Source organism: Meriones unguiculatus, chromosome 12 (genome assembly GCF_030254825.1).
Source record: "Meriones unguiculatus strain TT.TT164.6M chromosome 12, Bangor_MerUng_6.1, whole genome shotgun sequence".
Classification (NCBI taxonomy): Eukaryota; Metazoa; Chordata; class Mammalia; order Rodentia; family Muridae; genus Meriones; species Meriones unguiculatus.
Genome location: NC_083360.1, coordinates 85736602 through 85762822, shown reverse-complemented (window position 1 = coordinate 85762822; position 26221 = coordinate 85736602). Strand labels below are relative to the sequence as shown.

The 26221-nt window shown below is 53.8% G+C and overlaps 1 protein-coding gene across 3 annotated transcripts in view; it reads right to left on the bottom strand.

Annotated features, from left to right (window-relative positions):
* Positions 1–26221, bottom strand: part of Glis1 (GLIS family zinc finger 1) — a 185366-nt gene that overhangs the window by 39147 nt on the left and 119998 nt on the right. For all 3 annotated transcript variants that reach the window (XM_060366086.1, XM_021661241.2, XM_060366087.1), the window contains exon 3: positions 24519–25413. In XM_060366086.1, the coding sequence (XP_060222069.1) occupies positions 24519–25413 (895 nt within the window). The remainder of the gene's footprint in view (positions 1–24518; positions 25414–26221) is intronic.

Below are 26221 nucleotides of genomic sequence, written 5' to 3'. Positions count from 1 at the left end.
AAGTAGCCAAAGGTGGCTGATGAGTGCTGGGCTCACAAGAGGGTTGTGAGAACCCACGCATACCCTGAGGGACCCGGTCACCCTAAAGGACTGTGGGCGGTATTTTAGTCTTCACCCCATTCTGACCTTGCCATGTTCCTCTGCCCTAACCCTGGGGGGAAAACAAGAGGGGAGGCCATGGGATGCCTGTTCCGTTTAGGATCTTGAATGTGCGCTCCATTACAGGATAGCTGCTACATGCTGGGCTCTGTGCAGAGTGCTCTATAATCAGGTCTCTTTGGTTCCACGGGGCAGAGTTTCTGTCACCCCTCCTAAGTCCCGCTTGGCCTCACCAGCCAAGCCACAGATGAGGAAACTGGGCTCAGAGAGGCGAGGCATTTACACGGGATCCCACAGCAAGGCAGAGGGAGCCGGGTCCAGCGGCAATAATCTCCCAGGGTTTTTAAGCAAGCAGCCAGACCTAAGGGGGTTCCCGGGCCTTGGGGCTACGCTGAACGGCAGGGCAGTTGAGACTACGCTGCATTTATAAGTGGTGCATGACTTTACAAGCCTCCAGCTATAATTTCATCATAGCCGGGACCTGGAAAGTCTACATGATCCTGGAAGGCGTTGGTCTCAGCTCAGAGCCTGCTGTGCCTGCTAATTGGATCGTCAGCCTACGCTGTAAATCAGACTGCGGTGTGGGCACCCACACGGCCATCTCTCTCCAAACAGGCACTGTGTGTCTTTACGTTATTGTTGGCCGACCAGGGCCTTAAATAATTTCTGTGTAACCCAGTCCATAAATCTGCCCTCGCTCTGTGGCTGGAAACACTGCCAGAGAGGAGCCCCCGCACCCAAGGTAAACAGTGGGCTGGCAGCTGCCTCCTCGTCAGGCAAACACCACAGCAATGGGCCTGGCAAGGGGCACACTCGGGGAAGCCTCAGAACATGCCGGGCTTGGCCGAGGAGTGGCCAAGCAGTCCCTACGGAGCGCCACCATACCATACGACATGACGCCAGCGCGGCATAAGCCTGAGGAGCCAGCATGTTTGGGTTGGGGGGAAGATGCCAGGAAGTGGGAGGGGGCAGGGAGGCTGGGCGGTACCCCCTCAAGGAGCACACCTCTCTACACCCGCAGGAGGCCGGCCTGCCTCTTCCTCCTGCGGTAGAGGGAACGATGGAGGCTCACAGATGTCACAGATGCCAATTGTGCACACGCTCAGCCGGCAGTGAGGCCAGGTTGTGAACCCGGGATAGCCTAGCCTCAAGGCCCTTTCCCTGAGAGCCGGAAGCAGACAGAATTACAGAGACCGTTGCTGGCAACGCAAAAGCTGCCCACGAGGAAAGGTGATCCAAGCAACATGATAGCATGCGAGGTGAGCAGCCAGCAGCGGGAAGGCAGCCTTGGGTGAGCTGGCGGAGGCTGGAAAGCCCCGTGGCATAAAGGGGACACAGGCGTACGCTACTGACCAAAGCCGTGATCTGGTGAACACTTGCCGGGCCGTGGGCCTTGGTGGGTGATAGAGAACCAGAGAGAAAGGCCAGAGTCGGTCCTTAGGGGCAAAAGGAAGCAGGTGTCAAGGAGGCTGCATGAAGGTGGACACACAGGGACAGGAGGACACCGGAGAAACAACAGGGGTCATACCTCTCTAGGAGCTTTTCATACATGTGGGAAGTCCCTTGCGCCCCTAAGCCTCTCATCTGCTCCTACGAGGCCGGGGGATGAGGTGCACACAGCCCAGGCCACAAGCTGATCTGTGAGAGCCCCGCCCCTTGCCTGCCTGAGTCTTGGGCAGCCCTGCACACCGCACCACACTATCCCTCAACAAGGGTGCATGCAGCCTTGCTCCCTGGCACCATGATAACCGCAGCCACTCCTTCTCTGCCAACGGCAACACGCCACAAGGCTGTGATGAAGGTGGGCCCTCGTGGCTGGACCGCTGGGGTTCGCACTGTGAGATGCAGGTGATGACAGGCCTGGGTCTGTGGGGGGCCTCGGGGTGATAATGCACGGGAAACACTCGGCACCTCGGAGCAGCAGCATATGGCAGTCATTCTCTGAATAGCACTTCTTCATGCTCTGCCTCACATTAACTTCCGAGACCCGCTCCACAGCTTCTGAGGTAGCTGCAGCTACAGCTCTACACCAGGGCCTGGGGGTCTGCGTTTGGGGGGCCGTCCGGCTGCGGCACAACCAGCCCACGCAGGACTGTGTTTTCTGTTCTACTGTTCTGGACACGAGGACGTTCTGAGGGACTGGGGAGAAGCCAGCCAGAAAGCAGCCTAAAGCGGGGCTGGGAGCTGCCTGATGACAGGACCTGGCAGCCAGTCGCAGGTGCTCTTGAGGGCACGGCTCCACCTTCCCTTTGGCCTGCACTGGAGGCTCGGAAGAGGCCCACTACCAGACACCCAGCGTTTTGGAGAAACAGTTAACACCCTGGTTGGCCTCTGCCACCCTCGAATGCTGCACGTGCAATGCCACCCATCCAAGGATCAAAAGTGTCCCCCACACCCCCAAACTCCATCTGTACTGAACATGTTCAGTCTTTGTCTTGTCATTATTCTCCAAGCAGACAGCAAAACAGCCATTTATACAGCGGTTACGGCGCGATGTAAATTAGATGCAAGGAGGAATCTAGAGATGATTTAAAGCGTTTGGAGGCCGCGCACGCATCTCAAGCAGGCACTGCAGCATTCCACAGGAGGGACTTGAGCATCTGCAAACTGGGTTATCTGTGGGAGGTCCTGGAACCAGCACTGTGCGCACCCCTCTACAGGACAAAGGCATGCCATGCCATCCCATGATCAAAGATCATAAACACAAGAAGGCAGGCAGATGGGAGAGGCGGGATGGAAAAATGAGTCTTATGGTCAGACATCCCCTACCACGATGTCAGTCTGTGGAACCATTTTAAAGGACTGAACCGCAAAACAGGAGGAAGAGGCTGAGGAGAAGGCTCAGTCAGGAAAGGGCCCGCTGCAGAAGCACAGGGCCTGACAGCCGTCCTCGGCATCCGGGTAGAAGGCTGCAACCCCGTGTTGCGGGGGTGGAGACAAGAGGACCTCTGGGGCTTGCTGACCAGCCAGTGTGCTGAGTCAGCAAGCTCCAGGTTCACTGAACGACCTTGCCTCACAAAGAGGGCGGGGAGGGGTGGAAAGTGATGGAGAGCGGTGGCGCGTCATTCAGCTTCTGACTTCCACATGTCTGAATTCATGTGCTCCCTGCCGCCACACTTAAGAGTTTAAACACGACCATATACCAAGGGGCTATCAAAACCGACCAACAGTACTGGAAGAGAACCAAGCAGCAATTTTCAAAATTCAAAATTAAATTGATTAATAATCTTTATGACTTAAGTTTGGCAAATGGCAGCTTGGATAGCACTGACCCAGGAGGAGGAGGAGGAGGAGGAGGGAGGAGGAGGAGGAGGAGGGGAGGAGGAGGAGGAGGAGGAGTTGCTAAAGATGTTTTGTAGAATACCAGCCAGGCTAAGATGGCACACCTGTAAGCAAAGCCTCAGAGAGAAGAATGCATGGAAGGAAAGCTGAGGTCAACAGCACAGCATCTTCCAGAGCTTCGAGGGCAGAGAGAACTGGATGGCTGAAATGTTAAAGCGCCTAGGAGCAAAGGCTGGGAAACGCAACAGCTGCACAACCCTAGACCTAGTGCAACCCTAGACCATACTCATCCACGGCAGAAAGCCAGTTAGAAGGGGACAATACAACCAAAGCACTGAGAAAAGAAAACTGTCCATCTAGAAAAGGTACCCCTACAACCAGCTTCCCAGACGAGCACCCTGCTACAGAACTCCGATAGGAGAAGGCCGGGAAGCCAGAAGGAAGGTGTGAGCTGTGGAAGAGAGGCAGGTGTGCAGCTGAGTCCACACACACGTCGGCAGGGCTCAGGGCCTCTGCTACGGGACAACACGCTCCAGACGCTCGCAGGAGCGAGGCCAGGGCCAGAGAACCGCAGCCCTGTTGTGCAGGGACTGTGTGGCCAGGCAGTGCCCTGAGGCTCCTGTGCCTCACACAGGACACTCGCTCACCTTCTGCTCTGTTAGGTCAAGAATGTGTGAGAAAAAGTCAAAGCTGATCACTGACAAGGGAATTTGAGTATATAATTTCTGAGACACCGGGCTGGAGGCTAGGAGAGCAGTAAGGAAAAAACTGCTCTTAATCGAAAGATAAATCAGTTAGAAACATGCACACACGCGCGCGCGCGCGCGCGCGCGCGCACACACACACACACACACACACACACACACACGACAGAGTACAGAAACAGCAGAAGTAGAAAGCAAAATCAGACATGGACCCAGGCGTGGTGGTGAACTCCTGTCATCTCAGCATTTGAAAGTCCAAGGCAGGGGGATTGCTGACTTCCTGCTCAGCCTTAAGCAACCACCACCACCAATAAGAAGAAAGACCTGTTCAAATGCACTGGTAACCACAGAACACATGAAAAGGCGACATGCTAACTAAAAAAGAATGGACTGGAGAGCAACAAAATGAAGTAATAATTTCCACCTGCCAATTCCACTGATTCTGTTTAAAACCCAAGAATGTAAAAATGTGCAAAATTAAAGGGTGCCAGCAATGTCCAAGGGCAGACCATCCATGGGGCTAGCATACCCTATTAGTGTCCAACACAGTAGAGCTTAGGCATAAAAAAGTTACTAGGGTTAGAGCCATTTTCCAATGATAAAAAGCTTTTCACTTCTAGAGACCAGATGGGGTTGCAATGAAACCCAGCGATACAGATGGAAATGCAGGTTACCACCTCTGAGGAAGAGAACGCTCTTTTTTTTTTCCATTTCGAATATGTTAAGCAAAAAGAAGTGAGCAAAGTTGCCGAGCTGAACAGCACAAGACTTTCTACTGAATAAAAACTGAGTGTGAACATGTTTCCTCAAGCATATGAGGAACATTCACAAAAGCCCCACCATACATTAGGTCTAAGGGTTGTATCGTATAAATAAATGCTCTTCAATCACAGTGAAATTTAATTAGAAGGCAATAAAAAAAAGAGGGGAAATGTCCCTGTGTTTGGAAAAATGAAAGACTTCCTGCATCATAATGACTACAGTAATATTCCTTTGGAGCTGAGCCATGAGGCAAGAGCTACACCTCAGCCGCTCTTGGCTCAGGGGGTCACTTTGTACAGGATTATTCGACTATGAAGAAAAAGCTGGAGACGGATGTGCTAGGAGACTCATTTTAGGAGTTAGGAAGGAGATAGTAAAGATAAGTGCGAAAGTTGATGCAGTCAAAACAGACACAGTAGAGACCAATTGAGTCAGGAATTCATTCTCGAAAAGACTAGGGAATGAGACAAACCTCTATGAGATGGGTCAGAAAAACAGGGAGAAGGCACACAGGAGAACACTGTTAGGGAAGAGGGCAATGCAATTACGGATCTAGCAGGCATTTGAACAGGAAGAGCAGGAGCTGGGGAGGTGGCTCAGTGGTCAAGAGCACTGGCTGCTCCTCTAGAGGACCAGATGTTCGATTCCCAGCACCCAAATGGTGGCTCAACACCATCTGTGACTCCAGTTCTAGGAGATCTAGTGCTTTTTATTCTGGGGACCAGCACATGGCACCCAGACACATGTGGGGGAAAAAACATCCACATAGACATAACAAACAAACAAACATCATCCAGGTACTCAGGAGGCTGAGTCAGGACGATGCTAAATTGAGCCAGCTTGGACAAGAAGGAAGAAGTTGTTTCAAAATAGAGAGTAAGAAGCTGGAGCTCAAGGGGAGACAGCCTGTCCAGTACAAGCGAAGCCCTTGGTTCAGGACTCAGTAACACAAAACAAGAACAAAAACAAAAAGCAAAATGGTGACTGATTCATGGCCACGAATTTGAAAACATACACAAAATGAGCAAATTCCTGAAGGCGGGGAATGACTTCAAAGGAAAGGGAGGCCTCAATGGTTCCATGCCAATTAAAGTAATTGGAACAGTAGTTTAAAATATCACAAAGATAACATCAAATTCAGACAGTTTTATAGGCAAGTTTTACCAAATGTCCAAAGAAAGTATCACTCGAATCTTACATAAACGCTTCAAGGAAAAGAAAAGATAAACCCCTCAGTTCATTCCATGAGACCAGTAAAACCCCAATATCAAGAAAAGATATAAACTCAGTTCATTCCATGAGACCAATAAAACCCCGTTATCAAAACAGAGGAGCAAAGTGTGAGCAGTGAGAACATAGCAGACACCCCTCCCAGGGAAAGACACACAAATCTTGACATGAGTGGTTTAGGAAGAGCAACACACCATAACCAAGTCGCTTTGCTCTTAGGATTGAGAGTGAAGTCTGTCAGAGACCGAACCACCAACCAAAGAGCAGGCATAAGCTGGACCTAGACCACACACATAGGAGCAGATGTACAGCCTGGTCAACATGTGGGTCCCCTAACAACGGGAGCAGGCGCTGTCTCGGATGATGTTTGCTGCCTCTGGATCCCTTCCCCCAGCTGGGCTGCCTCAGTGGGAGAGGATGAGTTTAGTCCTTCTGTGACCTGAGGTACCAGGGTGGGTTGGTACCCCTTGAGGGCCTCCCCTTCTCTGAGAAGAAGGAGAAGGGGGATGGGAGAGTGGGCATGAGGGTAGGACTGGGAGGAGAGGAGGGAGGGGGCTGGAAGGAGGCTGTAACGTGATTAAATACATAAAAAGAGGAAAGTCTGTAAAGTTAACTTCCACATTTGAAAATTAAATTCTCCTTGCATTCTGCATACGCTAACATGGTGCAAACATGCTATAATCTAGTAGTCTAAGAGTTGATGAAACTCAGTGTTCATACAGTCTAATATTATAAGCAAAGTAAGAAAGAAACACAAGTGCCCCGGCTGAGGCTCTTGAGAATTCCTTTTTAGCATCATACCGGAAGTCTTGGATAAAGTGCCAAGAAAAGGAAATAAAAGGTATGCAGAGTGGAGAAGAAATAAGGCCATCTCCAGGTAACATGGAAGTATATATAAAAATTAGAAGAAAAAAATGACAAACTGCTGGAATGAGCAAGTCAGGATAATGCTGTAAGATAGAAGGCTAATGTACAGAAGTGATACATTCCTATATAGTAGGAGTGAGCAAATGAATTCAGAAATTAAAAACACAATGGCACCCCTTAAAAATGAAGTAGCTGGGTCTAGCAGAAGTCCACACATTAGGTTGAATTTATAATTTCTCGACTGTAACACGACGTTATCAGCATGTGTCACCGTTCTTACGCTAAGGAGCATCTCTGTGCATATGCTCTGAGGGAGAAAATCAACAAACTGCCCATAAAAGCAATCGAAGAAGAGTAAAAGGAGAGACATCCCATGTTCATGGATAAGGGGACTATTGTCAAGATGTCGGTTCTCCCAATTCAAACTACAGATTCAGTACAATTCTAATCAAAAGACCACTAACTGCACCCCAGCACGCATGAAACCACAGACTCCAATTCCAATGACTTTAAAACTCAAAAGTGGGAGCAAAATGTAAAAAACAAAAAATGAATCCCTTATGATTTGAAATGATTTGTTTATGGCATTAAAGAAAGAGCTTTTGCAACAGTCACACACACACACACACACACAAAGGCACAAAAGAAAGGATTGACAATTCATTAAAGTGCAGAGCTCCTACAGAGGACTAAAGCTATCGGGAACGTAAAACCACGCCAAACAGGCAGAAGAGACCCAGAACCCCTATAACCAGCAAAACGATGAGAAGAGCTTCTGGGAAGCAGGGCTTCATGGAAGAGGCAGCAGGAACAGGCTCTGCTAAGGGGAGGTGCTCAGTTCATCAGTTATCACCTAGCAAAGATTTCGCAGGGCCACCTCATGCCTGGGGACCACGGAGCAAAGGGCTTCCATGGAGCACAGGCTTCCACATAGTGTAGGTAACCATGCACACGGCTCCAAACCACCGCTGAAAACAGTCTGGTGCTCTCTTCAGTTCCCGAATAAGCAATTTCACTTTAAGGAACACATTCTAAGCAACACCCCCACCCCCACCCCCGTGGGGGTAAAACACATACATGAAAGAACAAGACCCTATACAGAGCCTACTCTACACTAATAGAAACTGGAAACACCCCAAAAGACTGGATTACACAATACAAGCTATAGCTCAACAATACTGTGTGTAGAGTCTTAAACATAACGTTAAGTGAAAAACCTGTGAAGCCCACAGACAGCATGTTGCTTTTATGAAGCTATGGATGAAGCAAAACTAAACAATTTGTTGTTTAAGGGTATGAATGTGTCTTTTTTTAAAGCAGAGAATGCTAAAGAGGAGGTGGAGTGTGGCTTCAGGACTTCACAGATGTTCATCTTGTTATGCTTTGCTGCTGATACATACTTGCATGCGTTCTTTTGAATCTATCAAACATGATAGGATAAAAAATTAATATGAGTAAGGGCTGACACTGAACAGTCCGACTTCAGGTCCTTCTGTTTTCCCTTGCTGGAGTGTGAGCTTGTCAAGCCTGACTTTACTCCTAAGCTTCCTGTAAACCAGAGACAGCGACGCCTCCCTCATCACTGCTGGAAGCTACTAGCATCACGTGGTGGGGAGTCAGCCATGCTGCCTTTGCATTACTATTTGTATGATCAGCATCATGGGTGGCAGGGCCCCGGGGCGACTCCTACCATTAGGTCCAGTTCCCCCTCCAAAACACCGGCTCCCCTCTCTGCCCTGAACCCAGACCCCTGTGGCAGGTGCTGCAGGCAGTGCCATGGCTGAGGCCCCGGCCTCCAGATCTTCGTAGATCTGACGCATTCAAGGCCTCAGTAGGCCCCACAGCTGCCTCTGCCCTGCTGAGTGAGCAGCCCTGAAGCTGCAGGATGCCCTCTCTCCAGGACGGTGACAGGGAGGAAGCAGGACTCAGGGGCACCTCCTGATCACCTATGGGTGGGTGATGAGGATGGAAACAAGCCTCTTCCAGGCCTAACTGGGCTCCACTGCCTACAATCAGGGCGAGGGAAGACAGCCAGTGGCTGCCAGTCCCCAGTGATGAGGCTCCAACAGTGTGAGGGAGAGCATAGGTGAGACACTCCAACCTGGACTCTTGTGAAACAGCGCTGAGCTCAGCTGTGCCATTGCGCTGACTCGTTCTGGGCATGTACTCGGCTCCTGGCTTTTTCTTGTGCTTTTTTTCTGGACCATCCCCGCCGCCCGCACCAGTATACCCTGGTTTTAAACCCTGATACCTCACCTAGCTTCCCCCCTGCAGGGTCCCTGCTCCCAGCTGGCCCCACTGGGTAGGGCTCCTTATTTTCTTCTTTCTTCTTATTTTCTTCTCCAGTTCAGTTTATCTATCCCTAACTGGAGCCAGCCTCCCCAGGGACCTTCCACAGAGCCTCTTGCCCTCCATGGATCTCACCCAGTCCCTCCCAGATTTATACACCATCCTGGGAGGTCAGAACTGACCTCTACGCTGTATGTTCCTGGCTAAGTGACTTGACTTCTTTGTGCCTCTGTGTTCCTAATCCACAAAAGAGAATCGTCCTGAGCTTAGTAGAAGACTCACGCCAAATGTTCTGGCAGTTTCTGCCACGGGCCCACACTGACTGCTCTGAGCACAGGGACCTGAGGAAGTCTGTGTAGGGGCACCTCCGCATTCACTGCGCCTCTCTGGTCTTGCCTCCATCCTTGCCCAACAAGATGAGCCTCATGGTCTGTCTTCCCGCTCCCTTCAGCTGCTTGCCCACTGCAGCCCATGCTCCCATGCTCTCTGGGCAAATTCCCACATAACTCTGCCTGTGTGGATGCTTGCTGCTCAGGGCAAGTGGTCCACCACACACACACACACACACACACACACACACACGCACACGGGACCACACACTCAAATACACAGCCTGGGCCAGCAATGGGCCAAGGCTCTAGCCTGGGCCCACCTCCTTCCACCCAAGCCGGCTGGTCACTGCGCGGGCATCCATCCACCTGCCAAAGGAACTGCTTAGAGCGAGGAGCGAGAGTGTGTAATGGAAGTTTTGGTTTCTTTGTAAACTCAGTTGTGTTGTGTAAATATGGTTTTTGTTGTTGTTGTTGTTGTTATTTTAATCCCAAATATGGGATTTTAGTTTGGGCTTTAGTTTATCCACAGCTGATAACTGTCTCATGTGGGGCGTGCTCGTTGACAGCTGGTAACGGCCTGCCTCACGAGGCACGGGGAGGGGCGTGGTCCGGGGCTCTGAGGATATAAATAGGAGAGCTCAACAAGAAAGAATACGGCGCTGCGGTGGTGATATTCAGCGAATGGCAGTCTGGAGAGACCAAAGACAGACGATACGGCGATTGGGAGCAGGCAGACTGAGAAGCAAACACTTCGGGGTGCAATGACTTGGAGGAGACCGGAACACCCCCACCCTAAACAACCAGGAGCAATAGGGGGGTCTGTGTCCCCTCTCCCCACTGACCTTCTCTCTCGTACTTAGGGTCGGGGGGTGTTAGAAGGGAGAGGCTCTAAATCGAGTTTAAAACGAATGCTACGTACGTGTGAACAGGGGAGACTGCCAAGGCCTCCTCCAGGAGGAGGAGCAGAGGAGCCTGGCAGATGGGACATCTTGCCAGAGTGACCCCAGAGGCACCAAGAGCACAGCGTCACAGACTCCCACCCTGTGGGCCTGGGATGGTTGGCTCTGGAGAAGCTAACATAGGCTTCCTGCTCACTGGCCCAGCCCAGGGCCTGCAGATTCTGCTCCTCCCTACACAAGGGCCACCAAACACCCATGGGTACATGGGCCTTGTGCGGCCAGAGGTGGTTGTTCCCAAGAGGCCAGGCTTAAGTATCTACATCCATCCCCCTTGGACTTGGACCACACACTTGCTTCTCTCCAGGTGCCCACCACCTTTTCCTTGGTGCTCCTCGGATGTCCTCAGCCAGGCCAATCACAGTGTCACACCAGGCCCCATGCTCCTTGAAGAGGGGCCTCCATCAGCCCCAAGGCACAGACTGAGCCTTGGAGTCAGCAGAAAGGCCGTTTGTGGCAGAAGCCTGATGCCAGGGTCCTTCCTCCAAGCCTCATTTTCTCCTCTGTGAGATGGTCTCTATGGACCCAATAATACAGATTAGGGCGTGAGCGTCATCACCTCCATGATGATGATTTCCCAAAGACCAAGCAGTCGTTTATGAATGCACGGCTAAGTGAGTTCTTAGTAACCACGTCGGCACCGCGCTAATCATACATTTGGTTTTCCTCGCCCTCCTGCAGCCACTGCCTCATGTGGCTCCCACCAAGCCCTCCTAAGGGGTCAGCATCTGGGTAAAAGCCAACCCCAACCCAGGAGCGGCCGGCCCATCTCCTTTCCTAGACAAAAGGAACTCTGCAGGTCGACGAGCCGCCCTCTCCGCTACCAGAAACCTCCGAGGAGACCCAGGGCTCAATCTGGTTAACTAACCAAGTTTAGATTCTTCCACATACATTCTCTAACCAGTGCCGACTTGGCTGCCTGTGGGCTACAAAGACAAGAAAGAACTCAATGGTCTAAAGGAGAACGGACTAGAACACCACAGCGGATTTTGTGGTGTTCCCCCTGCCTCCCACTTCCACAGGGATGGGGGATACGGGAGGCCGGGGGGATGGCAGGCCCACACTCTCAGCCTCTGCAGGCTTGGCTTTTGGGGGGACAAAGACTGAACATAAGTCAGTAAGATTTTACTGATCTGCTTGTCTTAATGCTAGCATAAAATACAACTTTTTTTTGGGGGGGGAGGGCCTTGAAGACCCAAGGCCCTCTTCAACCTTCCCCACTTCATCAGTTAGGAAATGCACATTTTCAAGTCCCTCCTGCCCAGCTCACCTGAGGGCCAAGGCTCCTAACACTTCTCTCTCCACTGATCATGAATTTACCAGAGGAAGTGAGGGCCCCCAGCCAGGTGCATCTAATTTGGACCCCAGGACCCACCTCAGCCAGCCTTCAAAAGGCTGAACCACCACCCCTGTGGGCTGTGGGAGGGGGTCCCTGGCTGATTTCACCAGCTAGTCGTCAGGACAGACACTGCTTGCTCTCAATGTGGAGACAATTAAAGGGCTGGCGCTTTCCAGGAGTAAGCAGCCGGCTTCCTACGGAGGTGCTGACTGCAGGCAGCCCGCAGTTCTGCGGTTCCCATCCATCCCCACTGCCCTGGGGACCACACCTGTCTTCCCGGGTACTCAGCAGGGCCCACTTCACTGAGAGGCACTGGTGAGGGCAGAGCGGGCTGGGGACACACCTCCTCACCCTGCACAAGCCCAGAAGAGCCCAGGAGACATGTGGCAGAAACCTGTGCCACCCCGGAGCTCACCACTGGTGGCTGTGGGATGCCTGCTTCTCCACTCGAGCGTCCTCAGGGGGGAGGAGACCAACGGTCTCAAGACGAGAGTCTTCTGGAGGACAGGTAAACAACCCCAGCCAGACGGGTAAACTGAGCCAGGAACAAGATGGGAGCCCAGCCAATGCTCCTGTGAGGGTCTAAGGCTGTGGTTCTCAACCTTCCTAATGCTGCAACCCCTTAATACAGTTCCTCATGATGTGGTGACCTCCAACCGTAAAATCATTTTGTTGCTACTTCCGAACTGTAATTTTATCACCGTTATGAATTGTAATGTAAATATCTGGCATGCAGGACGACTGATATGTAACCCCCAAAGGGGTTGGGACCCACAGGTTGAGAACCTCCGGTCTGGGGCTTATCTGGATTCTAGGTTGTGCCAGCTCCTACCAACAGGAGTAGAATTTCCTACAGTCTGTCTACCCCCAGATCCTCACCCTTCCTCAGGACAGAGTCCAAAGATGCCCCCAACCCTGGCTCCTCTATTCCCACCTCTGGTCCCCTCCCTTCCCTCTGAGATGGCCCACCCTCCCGCAGGTAGGGGGTAACAAGGAGGAATCCCAGGGCTTATGGTGCCAATTCTTCAGCCGAACCTCTTGGGTGCAGGTTAAGCGCTGGGATCTCCAAGGCCGCCCAGTTCCACGTGACTGTCTTTGAAGAGTGGCAAAGAATAACTGGGCTTCCTCCTATGCGTCTGAGGTGACCACAGGGGGAAGGGGACAGACTGCCACCTCACACGGCAGAGAAGCCCCTGACAGGCATCCAGTGAGGCCAGTGCGGCCGGCTCCTTCCCAGTCCTCTCTGAGGCTGCTGGAGGCGGCGCCACTCTGTCCTCCACCACGTCCCTGGGCTGCGTGAATGGTTTTGTTGCCACTTCATGCCAAACTGTGCCCTTACCCCACATGTGACCTTGGCCATAAAACTAAGCTCCGAGGCTCAGTGACCGGCTGCAGCAGTGACTGAGTACTGGGCCTCTGTCTACCGGGCGGAGACCTGGTGCAAACTTCTGTCAGAGCTGCAGCAACATCGTGGGAACCAGGACGCGTTTCCAAGCTGGTAAGGGGGACAGTGACTCGCCGGCGTCTGATGCTCCAGGGATTCTGGACCAATGCTGCAGATGGGGCAAGGAGGGAACCAGGCTGGGAAGTGCCCAGCGTCTACCATGTTCCAGATGGTGGGCTTCCCGGATGGTCCAACAGAGCCTCACCCGGCACTGCCCTTGCAATGTCCCGTGCACACATGGTGCAAACACTCTATTTAAGAGCCTCCCACTGCCCTACCTGGGCCCTTCCCAAGGCTTCTCCTCAGCCCCTCTGGACCACTCTCCACCTTCGTTTGGCAGATCCCTGCATCACAGGAACTGGTGACAACACTGAACACACAGCGGGAAACAAAATCATGGAGCCTGGATGCATGGCAGGAACCGCCAAGACACCGGAGCGTGTGCTAGAGGTCAGGGAAGGCCTCCTGGAGGAGGTGACCCGGGAGCCAGGGTTTGAATGCACAGAGGTCAGACTGAGGAGGGAGCCGTTCGGGCACAGGGAACAGCTCTGCAGAGAGCACGTGGTTCTAATGAGCTCAGCATGTCTGAGAAGCAGCCAGGAGGCCAGCGCGGCTGGGAAGAGAAGCAGGGTCAGGGTCCAGGAGGACCCTGCCTGCCTCTCCCTTCACTGCGACGCCTTCCTCTTGCTGGCCATGCCGGGGCTGTGGGTAATGTAACTACAGGCCTCCGAAGAGTTGCAGGAGATCCAGGAATGCCGGAGGCCACATCTTCCATTTCACAAATAAGGAAAAATGAGGCTCCAGGGTACACATAAAGTTTGGGAAGGAGATGGGCTCTATTCCCCTGGTCTGGATCAGTCAGGAACAGGATAGCTAGAAAGTTCATCTAATCAAATTTCTTGACACACATATTCTGACAGTTGTCCAGCAGTTAGGTAGCAGGCTGGAGCCCACAGGAAGCAGAGCTCACTTCTGTGCCTGTTTGTACAGGCTTCCTCTGGGCCTGACACCTATGGCCATCAGGCACTGAATTGCCCCAGCATCCATCAGAAGGATGACACATGAATCCACTGATGAACAGGTCTCCCAGGAGGGAGGCAGGCAGTGTCCTGAGCACCAGATTGCCAGAACAAAGGTAACCCTGTTGAGCCCGTGTCAGCCATTCCTGCCTTGAACTCAGCAGATCATCTCTAGATGTCCTGGGCCTTCGGGTCAGCTACTGGCGTGCTGTGGTGGCTGGAAGGAACACTAGATGACAGGTCAAAACCTGGAAGCTCCTTCCTCAGTGCTTGCAACACAGCCGGCATGCTTTGGGATCTGAGAGTGAGCCATGCAGGCCCTCAGCACGGGGCCCAGCACAGAGCAGGCACCCAGCAGAGGACAGCACTGTCTGGGAACAATGACGGAGCAGGAAACATGAGTTATCTGGTGAGCCAAACCCTCTCTACAGGCCTCAGTTTCCAAATCTGCAAATATAAAAGGAACAAATCCACACAGAGGGACCTGTGGCTGGATGAATCCTTTTGCTCATTCTGGATGCCTGAGGGGGAAGGTGGTTGGGAGCAGATGGGGGATGGGAGCATAGAGCATAAGAAAGCAACAGGGGAATACTGTTAAAATCAAGGAAATCATGAAATTTGCAGGCAAATGGATGGAACTAGAGAAGATCATCCTGAGTGAGGTATCCCAGAAACAGAAAGACACACATGGTATATACTCACTTATAAGTGGATATTAGACATATAATATAGGATAAACATACTAAAATCTATAGTCCTAAAGAAGCTAAACAATAAGGATAACCCTAGGGAAGATGCTCAATCCTCATTCAGAAGAGCAAACAGGATAGACATTGGAAGAGGGAGAAGACAGGGAACAGGACAGGAGCCTTCCACAGAGAACCTCTGAAAGACTCTACCTATCATGGTATGAAAGCAGATACCATGCTTTCATGGTTTGGCTAAGTCAAACTTAGCCAAACTTTGGGCAGAGTGCAGGAACTCTTAAGGAAGAAGGGGGAGACAGAAAGACCTGGAGGAGCCAGGAGCTTCATAAGGAGACCAACAGAGCCAAAAACAATCTGGGCCCAGGGGATCCTGCAGAGACTGATGCTCCAACCAAGGAACATGCATGGAGATAACCTAGACTCCCTGCTCAGATGTAGCCCATGGCAGCTCAGTTTCCAAGTGGGTTTCCTAGTAAAGGGAACACGGGCTGTCTCTGACATGGACTCAGTGGCTGGCTCTTTGATCACCTCCCCCTACAGGAGTGCAGCCTTGCCAGGCCACAGAGGAAGAGGATGCAGCCAGTCCTGATGAGACCTGATAGGCTAGGGTCAGATAGAAGGAGAGGAGGTCCTCCCCTATCAGTGGACTAGGGGAGGGACATAGGGGGAGAAGAGAGAGGGAGGGTGGAACTGGGAGGAGATGAGGGAGGAGGCTACAGCTGGAATACAAAATGAATAAATTGTAATAAACAATAAATAAATATTTAAAAAAAGAAAGCACGGGGGACACAAAAGACTCATTTTCTGCTTAGAGCCATACTTGTGCTCTCAGGGCCTAGTCAGAAATGACGCTGCAGACAACATGGCTCCCCAAAGCACGACGTTCAGCAGATGCTGGGGTGCGTGTGGGTAGACCAGTTCTGGTGTAAAGGTAACTACAACTCGTGGGGAGACCACAGGGTAGAGAGCTGGGGAAGGAGATGGAGAACTGAAACCTAGCCATGACTGACTGTAACCCTGTGGGACACTGCCATGGTCAGAGAAGTGCCAGAGGAGGCTGGCTCCCCACAGCTCACCTCCCAAGACCCTTGCAAGACCGCATAGCCTCATCTACCACTACCCAGGCAGGAAGAATGCAGGGCAAGGAGGTGGTGCTGGACCCTAATCACTCACAGACATCCGTGGCCCCAGTCCCGGCAGTGGAGGAAGATTTATTGTGGGGGCCAATGGAAAACAAAGAAAAGCCGTGCGCACTTTACCCAGCCACGTGATGGGAAACGTGTCTCCCGTTTTCCACTGGTAAATGCGCTGGGCATCGTTTCTAATGGGCACTGGACTCTGCTGCCCGATTGTGTGCAGATGCCCGGCGAGAGGATGCCCAGTGTTGGCCGATGGCCAAACCCTGCTTCTGGGGCACAGTCCCAGCCAGGCTGCTGTGAAGGATCCTGAGAAGATGGCTCTGGATTAGGACCATTCCCCTTCAAAGGCCTTGGCGTCCGCCTGCTGTCACCTCTTCCCTTATACCTACACCAACGTCCATTCTTGAGCACGCCACTCTCCTGCTTAGGACCCTTCAGGGACTGCCCCTGGGGTGGATTGCCAGTTGCTTAATTGACTCTGAGGACTCCTGAGGCCCAATTACAATCTGCACTCTGTTCCCAGCCATCATGTGTGTAACCCAATCTGGACTCACTCAAGGAGGCATTTCCACACACACACACCAAGGGCCAACATTATCGTTCCTTTCCCCACAACGCCTTTCCTCTTGGTCCCCACCTGAGAAGTTCCTACTGAACCATCAAGGGCCCAACTCTCATGGCACCTTAGGGAAGGCTGCGCCCTCTTTCTGCCTCTGCTGCCAGCCCAGCCCATCCCCCTTACTTCTCTGGCTAAACCTGGCCCCAAGCGTCAGTAAAGCTGTGCTGAAAGGTGGGGGAAAGGAAGGGCGACAGTACAGGGTGTCCCAGGGGTCTCCGCAGGGGGAGCCACCCCTTCTCTGGAGCACCTTCTTGTCTGGGCCAACCCAATGCTCCAGCTCCCACTTGGCAGGGCAGTGCCCCGATGAAGCCTGTCCTGCACAGTCCCTGTGAGGCCAATGCCAGCTCTGGCTGGGCGTCTGCCACACACCAGAGATAGGATCATTTAATGCTTCACCGTGGAGCCTGCCATCTCCATGACATCCCCTTGGAAAAGGCAGTCTGGACCCTTCGTCAGAGCCATTGCTGATTTTATCTGGCTCTCTCATTCCAACAAGGGAATTATTTCAATTCCGTTTACATTAAATTCAAAAGCTGTTTTTCTTCTGTTATTTTAAATTCGATTCAGAAGGTTGTGCTTTTTTTTTTTTTTTTTTTTTTTTTTTTAAATCCTTAATGTTTTTCATATTCCAAAGAGCAGCGCTGAGCTCACAGCGCTTGGCCGGTGTTCCGAGTCCCTTAAGCCTACCGCTCCCAGCGACTCTCATCAGCGTGAGCAGCCGGCTTGGAGGGTTTCACAGGAAACCAGAGCTCCTTATTTCAGCTCCTCATAGCGCCAGGACACAGCACCCACTCCACGTACACCATCCATTTCACCCTCGCGACGTGCCTCCCTTCATCCAGGCTGGGAGAGACTGTGTGACTTGCAAGCTCTCACAGTTGGCCAAAGGGCAGAGTACAGAACTGAACTTGGGGTTAGCATGGGCACTGGCCATTACCCAGCCTGGTTCACCAGCCCCTGGCTCAGCTCAGGTGTGTGTGTGTGTGTGTGTGTGCGTGCGTGTGTATGGGGCATGGGTTTGAAGTCAGGGTCTTTCTCTATCAGGTCCCACTTTTATTTACCGAGTCGGGGTCTCTGGCTAAGCAGGGCCTGCAGACTCAGCTAGTCTAGCTAACCAGTTTGCCCCTGGAATCATCTGCCTCCACCTCCAGAGTGCTGGGATTACGGGAGGGCCACCACACCTACCGCCCGGCTCTTACATGGGATCTGGGTAGGCCTGGATTAAAACGCACTGGGAGCCTGGTGGCAGGCACAGGTTGCAGGTATGGAGGAGCAAGTGTTAGGGTAGCAGGCAGAGGCCTAACGAAACCAGCCCCCTGCAGAATCCTCTGTACAACATCCTTCCCGGTTCCTTCTGGAACTCCCTCCACTCCATTCAGACGGCCAACTGTCCAGAGCAGCCTGGAACCATTTGTCACAGCTTTGGGCGGGCTGCTGTCCGGAGCCGCATAACAGCCCTGTCACCTCCCTTCACAACTTGGGCCGACGGGTTTAGTCAGTCATGTGCTGATGGCAGCTTCCAGGTAGAGGTGTTCCTGTAGAAAGGCTCCGGGTACCAGCCAAGGGGGCAGATGTGGCAACATTAGGGTCTCGCCATGACTGTGACTTCACAGAGAACCGTCTGGAGAACTTGGCCCAGGCCCACAGTCTCTACGAGGGTTAATCTTCCTTGTCACCTTGACCTGGTTTAGAATCACCATGGAAGCACACCTCTAGGGATGGCAATGAGGAGGGGAGACCCACCTTGAATTCGGGGAGCACCATGACATGGGGCGTTAAAGTGAGTAAAAAGGTGTGAGCAGACTGGGTACCAGCATTCACATCTCTCTGCTCCCCGACCTCAGAACAGCCTAACAGCTGCTTCACGCCCTGTCTTCCCTGCCTCGATGGCCCGATCACCTGGACACTCACCCCCGGAGATGATTTTTGTCGGGCATTTTGTCACAACAATAGAGAGAAGTTTTGTCTCTGGGACAAAACTGGCCACACACGGCACTCCAGGGAGAACAGCGAGCTTAGGGAAGGAGCAGGAGGCACTGCATCGGGATGTGAGGGACGAAACGGGAGTTTGCCAAGTTGGGAAAGGCACTGCAGACACAGACAAGCTAGAAGCCAAGGCCTAGAGGCCTTAAGAACTCAAACCCTGTAGGAGCCTGGGAAGAGAGAGAGAGCCTTGAGGGAGGGGAGGGAGACGAGCAGCGAAAGATTGCTGGAACTTTCCACTCTGATTTCCTCTCTGATTCTGGCTTCCCCCATCTCCTGATGAGACCGATGGGGAGCTGACATGACCCCTGGAGAGGTTAGTACCACGGGCAGTTCTGGATGCCAATTCACAAGCTGCCTTTGCTCAAAACTGTTTCCCTACTCAGGCACCTCCCCACCCTGTAATGGGGTGATACCCAGGCCCCATTTCCACAGCAGGGTGGGGCTTGGTGACCTGGGCTGGCGGGGAAGTATGGCTCCTCTTGACTTCTTGCTACAGAGTTCCCTGGGCAGTGTGTTAAAGCACACTACCGCCTTCAAGCCTGGCTAGAAACTCCGACCTCCCGGCCAGGGCTTGCCCTTGCCCTCAGGTGGCTTATTTGTCCCCTGGGCGAGAAAAGAGAACCCACCGCATCACGGCTCTCCACACCATGTCATCAGGCTCTCCGGGTGACTTAGTGGCCCGTCTCCCTATCTTGCTGAGGGCTCCTGAGCCCAGGCTAGAGTTGATGCCCCTTTGTGACCCCAGGACCCAGGCAAAGGTCCCTGAAAGCTTACAGAATAAATTTCAAGTCTGGATATTTACTGGAGCTGTGGCTAGGACATGTCTGGAGTCAGGCTGAGATCTAGGTTCAAATCCTACCCCTGGCGTCCCTGTCTAAGTGTGAACCTGCCCCACAGCTGATCCCATCTGTACACTGGGATGAGATCCCTGTGCCCTGGATGTTCCAAGGATGGGGCTCTGTGTGTGTGTGTGTGTGTGTGTGTGTGTGTGTGTGTGTGTGTGTGTCTTAATGTGGAGGTCAGAAGTTAATATCAGAATATCTTCCTCAATTGCTTCTCCACTAATGGAGGTTCACCATTTTAGCTAGACCAGCTGGCCAGGCAGCTGCTGAGACCTGCTCTGACCTGCTCCGTACCATGGGCCTGTCCCCAGCACTGGGCTCACAGATGCATGTGTCCCTGTGAGGCTTTAGTGTTGCTGGAAAACAGAGCTCAAGTCCCCATGGACCCCAAGTACTTTGCCCACAAAGCCACCCCCTCAGCACCACCCAAGGATTTTCACGGTGTCCTACCCCCTTGACCAGCATGGACCACATCTAGGCCAGTGATTCTCAACCTATGGGTCACAACCCCTTTGGGAGTCAGATGACCCTTTCAGAGGGGTCACCTAACACCATCGGAAAACACAGACGTTTACATTACAATTCATAACAGTGGCAAAATTATAGTTATGAAGTAGCAATGAAAAATTATTTTATGGTTGGGAGTGAGCGCAACATGAGGAACTGTATTGAAGGGCTGCAGCGTCAGGAAGGTTGAGGCCCACTGATCTAGGTTCTCCATGCTCAGCTCTAGGCTTTCTCTCATTCCCATCACCCAGCAGAACATGGCAAGCCTTGCCATGCGCTTCACGATGGCAGCCTTTCCAAGCCACCTCGTGTGGCTCCCAGCATCCAGCTTAGTTCACTAAGAGCCTGCCACTCTGAGAGGTGAGTGTGTCAGGGAGAGGCTCTCTCCTTGTCTCAGGGGTCACTTTCTCTCAGCCTTGACTTTCCCCAGTGTTTGCTTGTCAGTCTGACACTGACAGGATTCCAGGCTCTGGGCAGCCCTCTCTGGCTCTGCCCCCCTGTAGTCTGTCTCCACCTACGGGGAAGGACTGACAGAGCTGCCCATCCAGACATTTCAGGGCCCTAAGGAATCCTGGGATGAAGCCTCGGGAAGTTGGAGTGTTAGCCTCAAGACTGGGCTCAAGAGCCAGGAGCAGGGCATATGCTCAGGACTCTATCTGCCAGGACTGGACACAGGGCTGCTGAAGGAAGAGGCCATACAAAGGTAATGGGGGTTGGGGCGGGGGTGCAGCTACTGGGTGACAGAGAGCTGCTTGTCTGTGAGCATCAGCAGCCATTTCCTTGGTAAGCAGCGTGTTGGCTCCTGGCTGCTGAGGAAGAGACTCTCCGAACAGGCCTCCCCTTTTTTACCTCCCCTCCCCCAGCACCAGGGATTGGTTGGGGGGCCACTGCTGAGGCAAAGTGATGAGGAAATTAGGGCTAGAGGTACATGTAACTCTGGCCCTGGTGGGGAGTGGTGGGGTCCTCCCAGAAGCCCTTGGGGCTGAGGTTTGCCTTCTTTGGCTAACTCTAGCTGTCGGAAATGCTCGGCTGTGCCCAGGTTGCCATTCAAAGGCACCTGGGCTGGACTGGCAAGCAGGAGAGGTGTGAAAGGGGGAAGGCTGCGGCCAACCAAGGCTGGGCAGGAGAGACCAGTCTGCTGTTCAGCTACTCACCAGCACAGACAGACGGACACCGGCGCAGATTCTGTCTGGCTGAGCAGCACCAAGAAAAGATGCAACCGGGCTCCTTTCACCGAGACGTCAAAGCACAAAAGCATGATGGGAAAGGACTAGCCATGCGCTCTCCCCGCCTCAAACAACAACCCTGGAGGTGAAGTGTTGCACTGGTTCAGAGAGGGTCAGTCACCCACCTGAGTGGCAGAGCTGGGAGACAGGTATGTGGGACTTGACCCGATCTCCCACGCAGGTCACAAGCGCTGCTAAAATTCCTTACCGTGGCAAGGAGCTTTCTGGGCCTCAGCTGTTATTTTACAGAGCCCACAGCAGGGAAGGGCCACTGTTTCCCTCTCTGCCTCACAGCTGCCGGCTTCTGCAGCTCAGACATGGAGGATTCTAACTGTCTGGTGGAACCAACCTAAGAAAGCAGGGGACTAATCTTTCCAAAGTCCACGTCTCGGAGGCGCCGCGTCAGTATTTGGGTTGGACATAGGCTTGTTATGGTAACGCAGACGAAGCCCCAGATTTAATAAGACCGAGACAACGGGAGCAACACGAACGACAACAGGATATTGCAGGGAGATCTAGAAGCTTCCTCGGGCTGCGTACTGAACAGGGCAGGACCTGCCAGGCAGGGCAGGGCCAGGCGAGGGCAGGGTTACCTGGAGGCCAGCAGGGTTCAGGACTAAGGGCGGGGAGCGGGCTCCTCTCTCCACACCCAGGCTGCTTGGTACCCGATCGAGCGAAGGCTCCATGGGCTAAATTTAAACCAGCTGCGAGCACGGGGGGTGCTGCAGTTAGATGGGGCGAGGGAAGCTTACCTCATGAAAGCTGTGGAAATGCTGCTGGGAAGATAATAAAAGGATTAACTGCTATTTTAGTGGGCCATTTACCCCTCAATCAAAACGTCTCATCTATTTCCTGTCCTCCAGAGGCCTCAGGTCCAAGATTCCTTTGTCTATTACAGACATAGTAGCACAGGCCTGTCATGAGAAATTAATAATTTTACAGGGACGGGAGCTGTTATTCACCTGGGTGTGGGTCGGGGTCGGCCCGTTGGCCCTGGTTACCTACTCCACCGGTGGGAAGGGTGGGTGATCTCACCCACCATGGGCAGCATCGGCAGCATGGGATGGGGCTCCACAAGAGGTCCCCATTGCAGATGGCCACACCCAGCAGGGCCAGCCCAGGGGCCCCGGAGAAACATCTCAACTGCCCAGGGCCCTGCAGTGGATGAGGGTGTGGGTTCCTTCGCGCCGCAGTGGTGACTAGAGGCATCATTTTGGACACTTATTTTTATTATCGCTGCTACCGTTCTCATTCTTAGCCTCTGTTGTCTTGCTGCTTCTATTCTTTCCCCCTGACTAGCTGTGTGACTTGAAGCCAGCAGTGCAACCTCTCTGAGCCTCTACTTGCTCATCTGTGAAATGGGAGTGGGCGGAGCTGCGGGGAGGACCACAGGTGGGCTGTGAAGCCGGCGCTCGCCGCTTGACCTGTCGCTACTGTGCTGCTAACCCGGAAGAGGCAAAGCCAGGAGTGTGGAAAGCTGGGCTGCCCAGACCCATCTGACCACCGATCTTTGTTGCTGGTGTGAAAGCCCTGGGCTTCCCAGTGCCCTGCTAAAGACCAGATGCAAACCCCCGGAAGCTCCCTGGACTCTCTCCCTGGGCCTCTTCAAACTCTGTCTGGGGCCGTCACAGCCTGGTCCTTGGTGGCTTGAGGATACATCCCTAAGCATGAGGCCCTTCAGGGCCAGGACCTCGACAGAACCACGTCTAGGTCCCCACAGTATCACAGAGGTTGGAATCACGTGAGAACCTCGACCAGGAGGGATCCTGAGGCTGCTCTGGGCAGCCAGGGCCCCAAAGGACTCAAGGAAGGCCTAGTTTTCTCACATGGCCACTGCTGGATGCTGGGATTCTGCATACAAGGCCCCGGCATAAGAAGGTTGCTGGCCACCTCAAGTTACTGTCTGGGCCCACACAGACTCCATGGGTTCCCAACAGGAGGAAGATAGGATTGACAACTGCAGCCTGGCGTCTTGGGGAAAGACAGGCTGTCTCCAGCAGCCCTGGCCTACGGACTTGTTCTTCTTCCCCACCCCAGAGAGGCACAGCTTTCACCACCTCACGTGTCGTAAGACCCCCACGTGGATATGACACTAGCTCAGCCGTGACCCCTCCTACCTGCACACTCTCAGCCCAAACACATCAAGTAAAGTTCTCCAACACCTCTGTGCAGCGCGACAGCGCCCAAGCCCTAGCCTCTAGCTCCTCCTCTCCTCACGGCCGCCCACCGTGGCCTGTCCGTGAACTGACAGACTCCTTATCTTCAAGACCGACTCCACACCACAGTTACCAACGCTTCCTACCTGATGCCCCACAGAAGCGCTCTGAGCTCTGGGCGGGGACCCGGAGCCCCTTCTAAGACCAAAAGTGACACGGGCAATACACGGTGGGAAAAACTTGACCTCGGCCCTATGGACCAGAAACGCCAATGCCTGGTAGTTAAGAAGGTGAGATGTGTGTGGCCTGGGTGGCCCTGTTATGTTGTAAAGCACCCTCGAGCCCAGGCTGCAGCTTCGGGAGGGAGACGGCGGTACGGGGACTAAGATCTCTCTCCTAAGCCTCTGAGACGGCTCCCCACTATGGCGGTCACAAAACATGGAGGTGGGCAGGTCAGAAGGGCCCGTGGCCAGGTCGACTGCGTCTAACTTGTGGGAATCTGCACGCCCGCTCATGCACACACATGCTTCTTTCTCCCCAAACCTTTGTCCCAACCCCAGCCAAACATTGCCGGTGCTGCGCAGGGCCTCACGCTAACCCTTGACCTCAGCTCCAAGCCTGCCCTGACAACCCAGTACCTCTTTACAGGAGGCAGCGCAGTGGAAAGCTTAGAGGCCTCTCTGGGACGTACACTGGGTAACAGCCACTCTGCTGTCATCTGCCACCATCAGGTGACACGGAAAAGACAAGTCTAGCCAGGCTGGCTTGCGACCTGCTAAATTACACCTAATACCCATCCAACGCTTCAGAGTAGGGGACGGGGCACCTGGCAAGGGTGAGGTAATCCTGCCAAGGCTTCCTGTGACGGGGGCGCAGATGGTCCTATTCCCTGGCCACGCCCACAGCCCTGGACTTTGTGGGGGCTCTGCCTTGCTCCCAGAGGAGTCTTTCCAGAGCACCCAGTGCTGCGGCTGTGTGGGGAGACTGAGGGGGCCCGGCGGCCCCGGACTCACCATGCACTTGTTGGGTTTCTCGCCCGAGTGCACCCTCATGTGGATGAGCAGCTTGTAGCGGGCGTTGAAGGGCTTGTAGCGCCGCACACAGCCCGCCCAGAAGCAGGTGAAGTCTTCGCCCTTGCGCTGGTCGATGTGGCTCTTCTCGATGTGCCGCACCAGCTCCTCCTGCTGCTCGTAGGCCGCGCAGCAGTCCACCCAGCGGCACGCCTGCCTCCCGGCCGCCATCCTGCCCGCCAGGCCGAGCCCTAGGCCGCCAAGGCTGGGGCCAGCCGGCAACTGAGGCAGGGGGTAGGGGGGCGGCAAGCCCTGCTGGTGAGGGGCGAAGAGCTCCGAGAACTCGTCCACGGGCTCCTGCTTCAGGAAGCCTGACTTCCGGCACGCTTCGAGCTGCAAGCCGCCCTCGTGGCTGTCACCGGATGCAGGCCCAGGCCCAGGCCCGGGCCGAGGTCGCTTGGGAGGGGGCCCCAGGTCTCCTGGCAGAGGTGGGTTTCGGAGTCCATTTACACAACTGACAAGAGCCGTCTGGGAGGAGTGGATGGCAGGATTGACGTCGGAGGAGGTGCAGGGGGAGGGGGAGGCTGAAGAGGCGGGGGGCAGGCCCAGGAGGCAGCAATGCTTCAGGCTGCCTTCAGGGAGGTGGCCCTCCGGCTGGGGACCCAGGCCTGAGATGGGTTCGCTGCCCAGAAGGTAGCAGGAAGATGCGGGGTTAGTGAGGCCTCGGCCTGGGAAGTCCAGGTCTGAGTGCAGGCCCGATGAAGATGGGGCCCGGCAGTGGGTGGGCAGGGGTGTATGGGCACCGGCCATGGCCTGGTAGTCAGGTAGGGCTTCTTGCTTGATGTGTTGGGCTGCTGGGAGGCTGCCATTCACGTAGGTAGCCTGAGGTCTGGGTGACCTGGAAGACAGTGGCCAGAATGATTACGAATGGTTGGCACTCTCCAGTGGTAAGGGGCAGGCAGGGCTCCTAGGAAGCAGAGGAGGAAGAGGAAGAGGGGCAGGGGAGTAGCAGGAGATGGGAAGCAGAACTGGCTGTGCCAAGGGCAGGGAAGAGGAGGGAAGCAGAGAAGCAAGAAGGATGTGGCCTGGAGAGAGGTATCAGAGGCAAACGAGGCAGAAGGCTAACCAGGGCAGGAATGAGGACACAGGAAGGCTACAACCGCTTGTCAGAACCCGGCCTGTCCACTGCTCCCATCGCCATCTTGCTTGCCTCTGCACCTTCCCTGGGGTCACCCCTAATCCTCCCCCCTGACTTTCAGGTGAGTTCTGTGGGTAAAAGGCTGCGGTTGGCATTTTGAGAAGTCTTCAGGGCCAGCAGCCTTTTAAGTTCTGCTTACATGCCCCTTAAAATTTTCAATTTCTGTACTCTTTCCTTCATTTCATGACGCCTGGCCCTACCCAGCCTGTCTTCCCATAGGTGGCGTGGCTGGATGGGACCCCGAGGCGCAGTTATAGTGAGGGACAAGCTTCATAGCAGGGTGGCCCAGAGCTCTGAGCCCAGACGTAAGTATGGGGAGAAGCACACGGGCGCTGGGAGGGCATGTCTGAGGCTGGGGTCCGCTCCATTCTAGCTGGGCAGACGCAGGCAAACTGCTTCATTCTGGGCAAGTCTGGGGCCTCTATCCTCAGCGATGACAACACCGGCAGGATGATGGGGTGCGGGCTGGCCACAGAGGCTATCTTTGCCGTGTGAGTGGTCCACAGTT